The sequence below is a fragment of the Contarinia nasturtii genome, unplaced genomic scaffold (genome assembly GCF_009176525.2).
Source record: "Contarinia nasturtii isolate CC-2019 unplaced genomic scaffold, AAFC_CNas_1.1 Cnas_scaffold_1037, whole genome shotgun sequence".
NCBI classification, from domain to species: domain Eukaryota; kingdom Metazoa; phylum Arthropoda; class Insecta; order Diptera; family Cecidomyiidae; genus Contarinia; species Contarinia nasturtii.
Window position 1 is genome coordinate 686489 of NW_022198383.1, and position 12896 is coordinate 699384.

The following is a 12896-nucleotide window of genomic DNA, read 5'->3' on the forward strand; positions in this document are numbered from 1 at the left end:
CACAAAACATAATATCATCATCGACAACGCATACACACGATGCGAATAAAATGAACCAACAAAAGCATCGACGAAGACGACAAAAAACCAACGAGCATAGGCAACCCAGCCACGTATAAAAAAATAACACCGTTTATAAGCAACAGAAGAGTTGCCTAAAACTATCGTCTATGTGATGGTGTCTTTTCTCTTTCTCTCTTGTTCTCAATACAAAAAAAAATCATCTGGTTGCCTCAGAACACGCGTACGCACGTCCTGATCCCGAATTTATTGTGCATTAAAATACTGTAGCCGACACATTTAACGAAGACAAACAAGAAAATGATTTCGATTTTATTTTTTTTCGATAGCGAGAAAGAACATTTCAATAGATTCCGAAAACAATAATAGAATTGAATCCAAAATAGAAAGGGTTAAAAGCATTCCATCGGCGTGTGCGTGTGCGTATTCATTCACAATTTGATGCTTATATTAGATATATTGTTAAAGATTTGGCTAACCAGCTTTTCTCTATTTTTTACACTGCAATCATTCTGATACGTTGCCGTTGCACCTCTTCTCTTGGTTTTTTTCACTTTTACCTTCTTCACTTTCGATCCGAACATAATATGAAATTCAATCTAATGCTGTCGATTTGCAATCGGTTTTACTTTCTTTTGTGCAATGCTTTAGGCATATTTTGATCGCGCCAACAATTCTTGATAATTTGATAGGTTGTTATTATTCGGTTGCAAACAAAACCGAAAGGATAAAAACGAAAATTCACTTTTTTTTTCTTTAAAAAAATCCTTTGGCATTTATTCGTTATTTTTAATGCGAAAAAACCATCATTTGCCACGCCAAATTAAACAACCGGTAGCGATGCTCTGCAGCCAGCATTTGCAGCTAGACGAAAATTGAGTTTTAACGTTTTTTTTGGCAGATTGACTAAGAAATCCTTTTTTCGGGCAGATGCAGTTTTTGTCAATAATCTTTTGTTGCAATATACAATTTTTCTTTTTCGGTTAAAGAAATATGTTTTAAATGTCTCAAGAATATTTGCTTTTCAAATGAGAGTAAAAACGAAAAAAATGGACTAAAGTTAGAGGTGTTCGTTTAGCATCAATTGTCCAGAAAGACAAAAGAATTGAAATTGGACAATAATGACAAAAGTCACTTTATGCTGGGCCGATTTGAATGACCACTGTTTCCTGCTATATGAATGCTTCACTCGTTTCTCACAGTATTTTTTCGAAGATCTCGCATTTTTTTCTAATGGAAAAAAACCGAACCGTTGATGATGTTCGATAATTTCTGCACTAATTCCAATTGCAATGAATGCTTTTTTTCTCGAGTGTATGGAGATCGTTGAGATCGGAGTACATGGAAAAGTATGGCCGACGTGTAGAGTTTTGCACAAACATCAATAATGCGATTGGTTTGCGTAGGAGGGTTGAAGTCAATCTCTGCATATTATATATCTCTTTACTCTTTGTTAGATACACATAGATCAGCATGCTATGCAATTCTATTCAATTCGTTCACGTTGGCATTGTTTTCGTCGAACAATTATCTAGACACTATTTACGATTTGAAATACAATAGGTCAAAAGAGACACATTTAATGCACAATGGAAAATCACATAGAAACGGTGAAAAATAGCACTTTTTGTCTGCTTTGTCACTGTCTCAATGTCTCATACGCTGTCCCTCTCCTTCAACTGGATTCTCTTTTTTTGTTTGTTGAATTTTTGACAAAAATCTTCAAAACGTTTTTAGTGAAAAAAAAAAAAATCGATAAAATGCATGAATTTCGGTGTTGTTATGCTTACTTCATTCGAATTTTGTTTTTTTATTGTGTTTTGTGATGATTTTCATAGTTGTTCTTCCTCTTTGCTTCGCGTACATCAATATAATCAATGAGTAAATGCACACATTAACCGATCAGAACAACCAAAAATACGAACAGATGTTTAGGTAAATTTTGTTCTGTGTATTGATCTTTTGTTTGCATCATCGAGCGAGAGAAGACGAAAGCGGAGAAAAAACAATCATTTTCGTCGTAGTTTTTGTCCTTTTTTGACATCGTTGGCTCACAGTTGGTTTATGTGCACTTTAAATATATTTTACATGAAAATCGACATTTTGGCACTCTGCCAATATACCTTACCGACCGAAGGTATTTTTTTTTTTTCAGTCTTAACAATCCATGGCAAACAGACAATATCATAAAGTTATACAATCATTTGGCTCTCTTCCTGTGGCGAATACGTCTGTTCATTTTTCAATGGTATTGTGCAATTTGGTAACACACACCGACAATCAAAGATAGAGAGAAAAAAATATATGAAACTTACCTGATTGATTTATTTGATTTTCTTGCATAGTTCAACTCCCACCGGCCGAAATCAACTGGAAACAACTCAGCAAAGAGAAAAAAAAATTGTGTTTGCATTCCTTCTTTTTCATCCGCTCTGTAAATCTCCGGAATTTTCTATGCTTGAACAATATGCGCAACTTAAAGTTTTAAAGTAAGAAGCAAGAGAGAGAAAAAAATGCATGGAAAATTTGGATGAGCCGAGATTGTGTGCATTTGCAATTCTAGTGCGGTGAATATACAGACACGAATGTCATTGCCGAATGATGGATTTATAATGCTAGGTTGTTGAGTTCATGTGATTAAACAGCGGTAAAACGGCGCATATGAATATGTTATTGCGTTTTGTGCATACACAAAATCCATCATTATTCACTTAGTCTGTATTTATATGGCAATGTTAAAACAGACAAATGCAAATGCATGTTTTTTTTTTAGAAAAATAAAAGATATTATGAAAAAACGGCACGCAAATTTCAATATTTTTCATATGAAAATGCTTTCTTATTCAGTGTGAGCACGCGGTTGAACCAGAGTCAATTTTCTTTCTCTCTCTATTGAGCTGCTTTTTTCTTGCTCTCAACACAATGCTACTGTTTCGTGTAAAGAACGACAAAAATCAAGCAAAAAAAAAAACGCTTGAAAAAAAGAAATGAAACAAATAACGCTTCATTTTTTTTTTTCATTCATTTGGATTTTTACATATTTTGCTCATTACTTAATGCTAATTTTTTTCTGTTTTTAACTTATATTACGTTTTAAGAAGAAAAAAGTCTACAACTATTATTCAAAGTAGTCCAAGTGACCTGCCACATTGAGCTCGCGCACTTAAATGTAAGAGAGCGAACATTCCCTTGAATCAAGCGGAGTTGAGAGGGAGAGAAATAGAAACGGAGTCGACAGTGAATTGAAATGAATGAAAAAAAAAAAAACAGAATTGTATCATTTGAATAGGATTTTATGTTGTCTTTCCATATTCTGCATGAAAACACGATTGTGTACTCATTTGCTTCAACTTTAGTCATGGATTCATTCCATGCGATTTCCGAAGAATTTACATGCAAAAGCACACACACACACACACATACATACACATTCGTTGGTAAGAAAAAAATTGCATATCAAAATCTCTTTTTGATTTAATTTATGCAAAGAGCATAAATATGGTAACAAAATGCCAACATCAACATACACTGACTCTTGTTCACATAACAAGCTCTTTCTCTTGACGATGATACACACTCGTCTTGCCATGCTTCACCTTCTATAAGCGAATCCAATGAATTAAAATCGAAAAAAAATTTATAATTAATCGCATTTCTTCTCGCTAGTTTACATTTCACCATTCAAAAGACACATGAATGTGTGGCGAGATTGTTGCTGGAGTGTGCGGTCGCCGAGAGAGAGAGAGAGAAAGAGACAAAAAGACGATAGCAATTATGATGTGTAGTAAATTAGCACCGGTAATGTGAACTGTGCACAACTACCGCTTGGGTACCTTCTTTTTTTAATAAATCGCACTTTCAAGTGTTTCGTGTGCTGGCTGTTCTTCTGCACCATGCGATTTGTTGGTGTTTTTCATCAGTTGTCTTCTTGGTATTAATTGCATTTCTTTTTTTCGCCCTATTTTTTCTGCTACTCTCAACGCGCTTCACAAACGAAAAACGCAAACATTTAAATTCAAACTGTTTCTGTGTTGTTGTTGTTAGTTTTTTTTGCATCGTCAATGCCGACTGCATTGTGTGCAACGTTTTTTTTCTCGATTTGATACACAAATGTGCGAGCAAATGAATGTTTTAGCTAATGATATTCGCTAAATTAAATTATTGTTTTGTAGATATTTCCGGTGTGCATATTCGTGTCTCGCTCACTTTCACAACGAACGCTTTTCGCTTTTATGACGGCCTCTGTTTTCCATCAGCTTAACGAAAGCAAAACGCTTTCAAAGAACAAAAAAACACAACAACCCATCTTCACTTATTCACTGAATTCACAATGTCAGACACAAACATTTACCAAATACTTGTGTTGTTGCTGCCGTTTTTTTTCTCTGCGAGATAAAATGAAATCAATTAGACGAGCAAACAAATTATGAATTATAATTTTTGCATTCGTTCCGTTGGAAAAATTAGCACGAAATTAGCAAATCTAATTAAAATGCTTAGAAATCATGGGCGACGGTGCGCACAAGGGTACATTTTTTTCGTGGAGCAAAATTCAAATGTTCAACTGAGCATTCGCTGAGGAAAGTGTATTAATTCGATATTTATTTAATTAAACACGAATTATTACAAATTAATCTAATTGAATGTCAAGTCGATAAGGTCTCGTTAATAGCTAGCGATTTAAATTAAAAGCAAAGGCAGTATTGTTAACAATTTTTTTTATTTTTGAAATACCTTTCGAATATCATTCGAACAATTACTGAACGAACGCATAGAGTCCAACATATTTACTCAATTGATACAAAAACCGAAGGAACAATGATGAACACTCGATTAGAATTATCAAAAGACGACTGGATTATTATCTTCATCGTAATAATAAGTGATGATTGAGTCAAATATCTCGTTCGTTTTTCGGATAAAATGGTTAACTATTGCTTCTGCTTCTTGTTCTCCCAATCGAGTTTCCAACACGTCACTAGCCAAAACAAAGCCATTGCGTACTCTGAAATTTGAAATCCACTACATAGTGCTGATAAAATATGTTAACAATACCATTTACATACTCTTGATCAAAATGTATTTTTGAGATATCAATCGACGGTTGTCTTTCTCTTTCAAGTCTTAAATATTCTCGAAAAAATATATGAAAGACATTAACACGAAGTCCAATTGAATAAATCTCCAAAACATCCCAAAAATATTGTGGTCGCCAATTTGAACCGTCTATTTGAATATCCCTTTGAATATTTCTCGCAAATTCTTCGGCAAATCTGCTGGCAAAGTTATGAACTCGATTTTTTAACATAGGAATTATTCTACTCATTGCTCTCACATGCCACTAGATTTACTTGTTAATTTCACTTCATTTAGATAGTTTTGACTTCTTGTCTTGCCATTTCTACGTTCTTGTTTGACTAATTTAAAAATGTTGACAGAATTTTTCAACCGCCACCTAAGTTTACAAAGATAAAAAAGTGTCAAGTAGGCATCTGGGTAGGCATAGATGTATGAGATTAAATTTTATCAAAATCAATTTCGGAACTGTAAATGAAACATTCAAAATATCTTCTGGTGACCAAAGACAAATGTTCAATGCACCACATTAAAAATCTGACATTTGTTCGAACGTTCGAAATCACCATAGATCGAATTTATAATTTAATCATTCTTCCAGTAGATTTCACTTGAAAATCGCCGAAACTGAACTCTGCAAAATGGCGTTCGTCGAAATTATAAAATGAATTTATCTACCAAATGGCCCATACAAATTGAAATTAACTGCATTAGCTCTATCGACATACCAAAATTATACAGTTGCATTTTTATCGCTTTAAAAAATGAAATCAAAATTTTCAACCGAATTCATAACGACATTTAAAGGTGGCTCTTAATTCCTCTCTTTCCGTACGTTAATATAATTGTTTCGTTACCCGTTAAAAAATGGTGTTGTTGTTGTTCATCACAAATGGTATAGAAAATCTGTGCATATCGCATTAAAATAATAACAACAGTGAAATATCATTGGCATATAATGTAACGAATATTATCCCTTTTATGTTTTTTTGTTTTGTTCTGTGTATATGCCATATCATCAATGACTCGCCTAATACATTCACGATTGATATGTTGATGTGTATAATCGTCGAATTGCCAGCGAACCAGCACCAAACTTGTGACATGGAAAAGTGCGAAGCGAATGAAATTACGCGAACGAAATGCATATGTACGAAGAGGATGACAGGGATAAAAAAAAATATGTAAAAAGATAGGATGTGTTAAAAAACGTGCGCGCAGGGGTAGAAGCATAAAAAGCAGCTCTGATTTGAGTGGCGTGCCTTTGTGTGTGTGCAACAGCATTTTTCAACGTTTTCACGTCCCGATTTTTTTTTCTTCGTTCTTGGTTGTTGTCATGCATGCGTATTCCGACACGGGGGGAAGGATAAAACATTTTGAACATGTATGCGAATGAATAAAAAATGTGAAGCGTACACAAACACATTCAGTCAGGCAAAAAGGGTTCCGTTCAAATATGTTCCTATTCGTTGATTCGCTCTTATTATATTACACATATACTATTTGTGTTTACGATTATAAAGAAACATATTTTTTGGCGCGCACGAGTTAAGCACACGCTCCGATTGAGATTTGGGAGAATGAGTGAAGAAGAAGAAAAAAAAAAAACGAAACGTAAACAGCCCGCGCACCAGGTAAACAGATTGTTGTTTGTTGTGTAGATTTCATGTAATTTTTAATTCCGTTACAAACATCAACGTCATTTTCTCAGCACAAACACGCCAATGCTCAACGAATGCACATCGGCCATATATCACGATGGCGGCGAATAATATACATTGTGTATATGTGTCTTGTATCAAAATGTTTCGCTCATTTCTCTCTCTCTCTGATTTTGTTTTGGAGAAAGGAGTCCTTTGGCAGTTTTCTTTTCATGACTTATTTACACACTGCATTGGTTCTAATATTTTCTTTCCGTTATCGAATTGAAGAGCAGAAAAAACAAGATATCGAAAACATGAATTCGCATGAGGCAACGGAATTGGCTAATAAATGAAATTGATGTCGTTGTTGATGTTATATTTTTTGAAAATCAGTTCACAGCTAATTTTCTCGAGATATGACAGTATAAAAGACGAAATTTAGCGAACGTAACATGATTTTTATGAAATTCGATGAAAAGAAAAAAAAAACATGGCGATGAAAACTGGAAAATAGCATCGCACAATGCATGCATAATGGAGAAAGAGAGAAAATAGAGAAGTGGAAAGATTCACTGACCGCTGGCTCTCTGTTGTTGGACCCGATGAAGACTTATTATGAAATTTATTAGGGTAATATCGATCGTTGAATCAAGTTGCGCGCATGACATGTTTGACCATTGTTGTATGCATTATGAGTTCGTTTGTCTGGATTGAGAGAGATTCAGAGAGGAAAATAAAGAAAGAGCGATAGAGGAGTGAAGAAAGAGAATATAAACGTCGACTACTGCGATGAGAATGAAAAAAAAGAAAGAAAAATGCCATTTCATTGTGAATGACAAATAATACAAAATAAACGAGACGAGCAAAAGAGAGAGATGGTTGATATAAAACACATTAGATAAGCCGTAAGCCACATTGTACACACATCGTAAATGAGAACGCGCAACGGGTCATTCGCGTAATTCTCTATAGCCGAAAGATGTATGGAATAAAACAGAGACGGTATCTAGTGTGAGAGATGTGAACGAGTGAGACTTTGCCATGAAACTGATATATGAATGCAGTGATTCAAACGATTGCTTAATGGCAAAGTAAACTACATGTTAATAAATAAAATGGCATTCACGCGCACGCCAAGATCTTTCATCTTTCCCACACCGTGTCTCAGCTTCTTCTCTCGATTTGTCATTTTTTTTTATTCTGTTTATTTTTCGCGCCTTTTTACCTTTCATTTGTCTCGCCATACAAAAAAAATGTTTATTTTTTAATGGTAATACGAAGTTGTTCCCAATTGTTTATAATTCGCAGATATGCAGTGGCACCGCCCGGTGACAACTCTATCAGCCTCATCATCGATGACAACGCAATCGACACACAATAAACCGAAGCAAATGAACAGTAGCATACCATTTAGAGAGTTGCTACTACAACAGCAGCAAAGTAAATTATTGGCCGCCGATGTGAATGCAACAAATGCCAGCGGCGGCGGCGGTGGTGGTGGCAATAACCATGGTGGCATCGCGACCACAGCAAACATTGAGAATGCGGCCAATGCAATCATATCGTCGGCCGTTGAACAGGATCGCATTGCGTTGGCAACACATTTTCAAGAGCGCGATCGATTGATACTACAGCACCAGCAACATCAATTGCAACGAAAGCAAAAGCATAAACAATTGGACGAACACGAAAAGCCCTTTAGCTCTAGTAATCGCATCAGAGACTTTGTGATAGGAGGCAGCGGCGGCGGTGGTGTTGTTGATCGAGTCACAAATATCGCTTCTGGGAAAACGTCCGGTAAGTAAAGTCCAATGCATGCTCGTTTATAAATATGCCTGTAACATTTCATTTTGTATAAGTGTATATCTTTCCGCTCTTCCTCTGCGATTTGCTTTTTGCCAGAGTTTCTTTCTCGCATGCGTTTAAGTGCCCAAAATCATTGTAATTACGACGTGTTAGATTGTAGCTTATGGTAAACAAAGAATGTACGGATCGGGTTGAAATTGAACTGTTCTCTGGTTGGTGAGCCAGTTGCAGTTAGTACACATCATAAATATGTTATGCGGCAGCTTGTTGTGACAGTTCACAGCTGATTATGTTACAAATATACACGTACAGCAAAACACCATTAAATGGACATGATTTTATATTGAGATGAATTTGCACTTGCATTCGGCCCCATCGGCCATTGCCATTTACCAATTTGTTCGTTCTACATTGGGTTGTGCGTGCACGCGCAAATTATAACATTCACCGTAGCCGGTTCGTTCTAATTCCGTCGAGAACATACACACACGCGCGCATTGTCGGATGGAGCGTATATAAATTGAAAAGAGAGCGAACATCAAGCGTAATAAGAGTAAACAAAGACATCACATTAGTCAATTGTCTAGACCTGTCACTAATGGCGCACACACTTACAACCTAACACCATCGAGAAAATTGAAGAGAGCATAGCGACGAAAAAAAAGCGACGACATGCCATTTGTGAGCGCGCATTAAACATTTATTAAGTTTATGGTATTTTCCGTCATCATGTCGATTGATTTTTCATCGTTTTCTCGACTCGACTTTTATCCAAATGGTCATTTCAACTAAATTGTAAGCAATTTTACTCAGTATACTTAGATTTCTGTGTACACTGCACACACACATATATGATAAATGGGCAATATGGACAATTACATTACCTCATGGTCTACTCACAAAATGCCATTGACCGTGAACTTTTTTCCCGATTTATTTTGCTAAAAAAATCCGAAATATTTCGTTGCTTATTTTTTCAAACCATATTCCCTTCAATCGATTCGTTCAAACAGTCCACATCAATTTGATTTCGATTTTTCTTTTTCGTTGTGCGTCGACCGATGCAGAACCAAAATTCAAATGAAATTAATTTAAATTCAAACACCGTATTTTCATTATTCATCTTCAAACAACCCTCAGGAAGTAAGACGAAATTGAAAATTTAAAAAAAAAAATATAAAACGACCAAATGGAAAACTGGTGACTGAATCAAGTGAAAAGAAACAAGCGGTCAAACGAAACGAGCAGAGTATTAACGAAAATGTACCCTAAATTTTAACTGTACCATGTAATACGTTCAGTAAATAGTGTAAACAAGGAGAAAAGGAGCTTGGCTCTTTCAAATGCACATACAGTACTGTATGTATTGGCGATGTACTGGACCGCAAATAACATCCAACAACAATACGGAAATATCGAAGAATCGGGAGGGTTGGAGAGAGGAAAAAAGGAAAAAAAGACCAACTATCGACGTGCGTATTTACATTTATATCGTGTGCTTATGATGTGATCAAAGAACTTTCACCAATGCACAAATATTCATCCATTTGAATTTTCTTGATTTATTCCTCGTGCCGATCCATTCAAATTCCATTCTTTTTTCCGTATTGTTGTTTCTATTTGGCGTTTTCCTTTCATTTGAATGGGAAAACCACAGCTCCTTGGCCGAGCTGAAAAGAAAAGGATTCGCTTTGAATGCCGTTTTTGTTGCTCTTTATTTTGCTTAAATAAATACTCTTTTACTTAAACTTCAATGATTCAACCCGTTAAAAAGGAAAAAAAAAGAGATGGAGAGAGCAATAGAAATGGCGAATTCATTGGACTTTGTGTGTACTTTTGCAATTTTGCGTTGTTGATTTGGAAAAGAGCATGCTTATTTTCTTTCTATCAACCTTTTTTTTTGGCCGTCTTCTTCGATCAACCACTTGAAATACATTTTTATTTAGCGAATTGATTATTCCGTAATTTAGCATATATATTGTAGAAAATTCAAAGTGTATTCGAGTTGGAGTCGGACGACAAAATTCAAAGAAATGCAATCACCAGAATTTTGCAAAGAAAAATATAGTTCAATTCGCAGGAAATTTCCTCTATCCGATGTGCTTTTTGTACCGTTAATGGAAATCTATTGCTGCGTTTGCATCGAACCAAAGGAATAAGTAGACAGAAAAAAAAACTCAAGAAAGAGCATATATTTTTGTTTGTGCACAAAAAGAGCACATTGGCAATTCAATGTTTTGCTATGTCCACTTCTCGATTGCATCTTTCCGTTTTGTGGAATTTAAATTTCAAATATTTCGATCAGTTTCTCAGTAAATCAATGTGTATTTTCATCGTCTCTCTGTATAAGTTGGCGATTCCCTCCATACATCCGATGATTTTTTTTCTCATGTCTTCGCTTTTCGCTTGATTTCCATTTTTATATTCCAACGATGTGATAAATAAAACATTAGCGATGAGTTCAATTCGTTTTTATCTGAAACTAAAGCAACATAAATTGTAATATTTGCATTACAGTGAATGAGAAAAAAAGACGAGAGAATTAACAAGAAGTATCAATTCGTATGAAAAATGAGTTGTACTAAGCAAAATGTCAGAAATTAACAAGCGATTTTGATTTTGATTTGTTATTCGATTGGCGCAGAAGCATACAAACAACGGCAACAGCAACAACGGCCGACTGTTGCCGATTTATTAATGAATGTTTGTGTTTGACCAATGTAAACATAGTATTATGAATTCAAAATGTTGGCGAAAAAAAAACACAGAAAATCTTTAAATACAGAGTTGTAATTAGTAATTATAATAGCGATATTTTTTTTGTTGCTCGTATCGTTCGACGTTGCTGGTTCTTTGTTTATCATTCCGTACGGTAAGACAACGGCTGAAAATTAATACTCAATGAAAATCTCGCCAGTGAGAATATATTTGTCGGTGTGCAGCGTAATGTTGCGTCGTTAAATTTATAGCACATCTTCGTTGTGAGAGAGAGAGAGAGAGTGCAGAGAGCGAAAAAAAACAGACCCGAAGTTGAACATATGTACATATGGATACATCGACCATGTAACTATGCACATAACACAATTTAATACTGGCAATTTTCATATGCTCAAACATATAAACGAAACAAAAAATATATGCATGAATGGCCGGACTGGTGCAATGCATTGCGCACTGGATATAATTACAATTTCCAAATAAGACATAAAAAAAGGCAAATCATTGACTATATAAAGTATGAGAGCTATGGGCTAAATTACAGGTCTCTATTTTTTGCCTAGCCATACATCTTTTGCATCTTTTTTGATTTTTCTCTCTCTCTATTCCGCTCCCTCTTCGGTGTGTTCTGAATCCATAAATAAATTTATTGCTTCAATTTTCGTAATTTTTTTTTATTCCTCTCTGCTACCATGAAATGCAAGTGGATAAAAACAATATTCGTTTATTTAAATATATTTTTTATGATGTTGATTGACCCCTCTATTTTTTTTGCGCGCGCTTCAATATCAAAGAGGCAACGATTTTTATTGCAATTTACTTAAGCATAAAATATGGAACAGTATTTTTTTTTCGCCAAAACGAATAAGAAGAGAAATGATGATGGCGAAAAAGCAACAAATGGCCAAGACAAATGCATATCGAAATATGCATTCGAACTATTAATCTCGTTATACGTATATAGAGCGCTTTACTGATTTATGTTGACGATCGATTCTGTATAACAAAGGACATCGGCCACCTAAGCACACATACACATACCGAACACACAGAGAGAGACAAAGACTAATGTCATTAATTTTCCTGAATGGCGAATAGAGAGCAGGACACGGACAGTTTATAACTGTGAATCGCACCCTCGAACCCGAACACACTCACCTCTTAACGTCTCATTCGCTTATCGCCCTCGCAACCAATACTCTGATATATTTTTTGGCACACGTTTTCTCTCTGTATTTAGCGCGCGCTAAACCTAAACAAAACGACAGACAAATATATCCGAATGAGAGATGAAAAATACTCGACTAATGTAAGCGAATGCGCGCGTGTTTGTCTGAGTACAATTAGATACGTGCAATGGACGAACGGGATTTTGGTTGTACATGTTGAAACGCGCGCGTCCAGCAAGATCTAGTGCAATATCCAATCTTCATCGTCATTTATATAATATAATAGCAGCAATATGTGTAATAATGCTATACTTTTTCGGTTCACGGTACTTTTACGAACTGGTGAGGGGTGCTGTTGTTGCTGCTGCTGCTTCTGTTGTTGTTGTTTACTAAAAATGAGTATTTCGATACAACAAAAACAAAATCGAACAAAACAAAAATCTATAAATAGTGGACAGGGGTC

At 35.3% G+C, this 12896-nt stretch overlaps 1 protein-coding gene across 2 annotated transcripts in view; it reads left to right on the forward strand.

Annotated features, from left to right (window-relative positions):
• The window catches only part of LOC116343883 (POU domain protein 2-like), a 68254-nt gene that overhangs the window by 31752 nt on the left and 23606 nt on the right, over positions 1–12896 (forward strand). For both annotated transcript variants that reach the window (XM_031772182.1, XM_031772183.1), the window contains exon 3: positions 8049–8537. In XM_031772182.1, coding sequence (XP_031628042.1) covers positions 8049–8537 — 489 coding nt within the window. The remainder of the gene's footprint in view (positions 1–8048; positions 8538–12896) is intronic.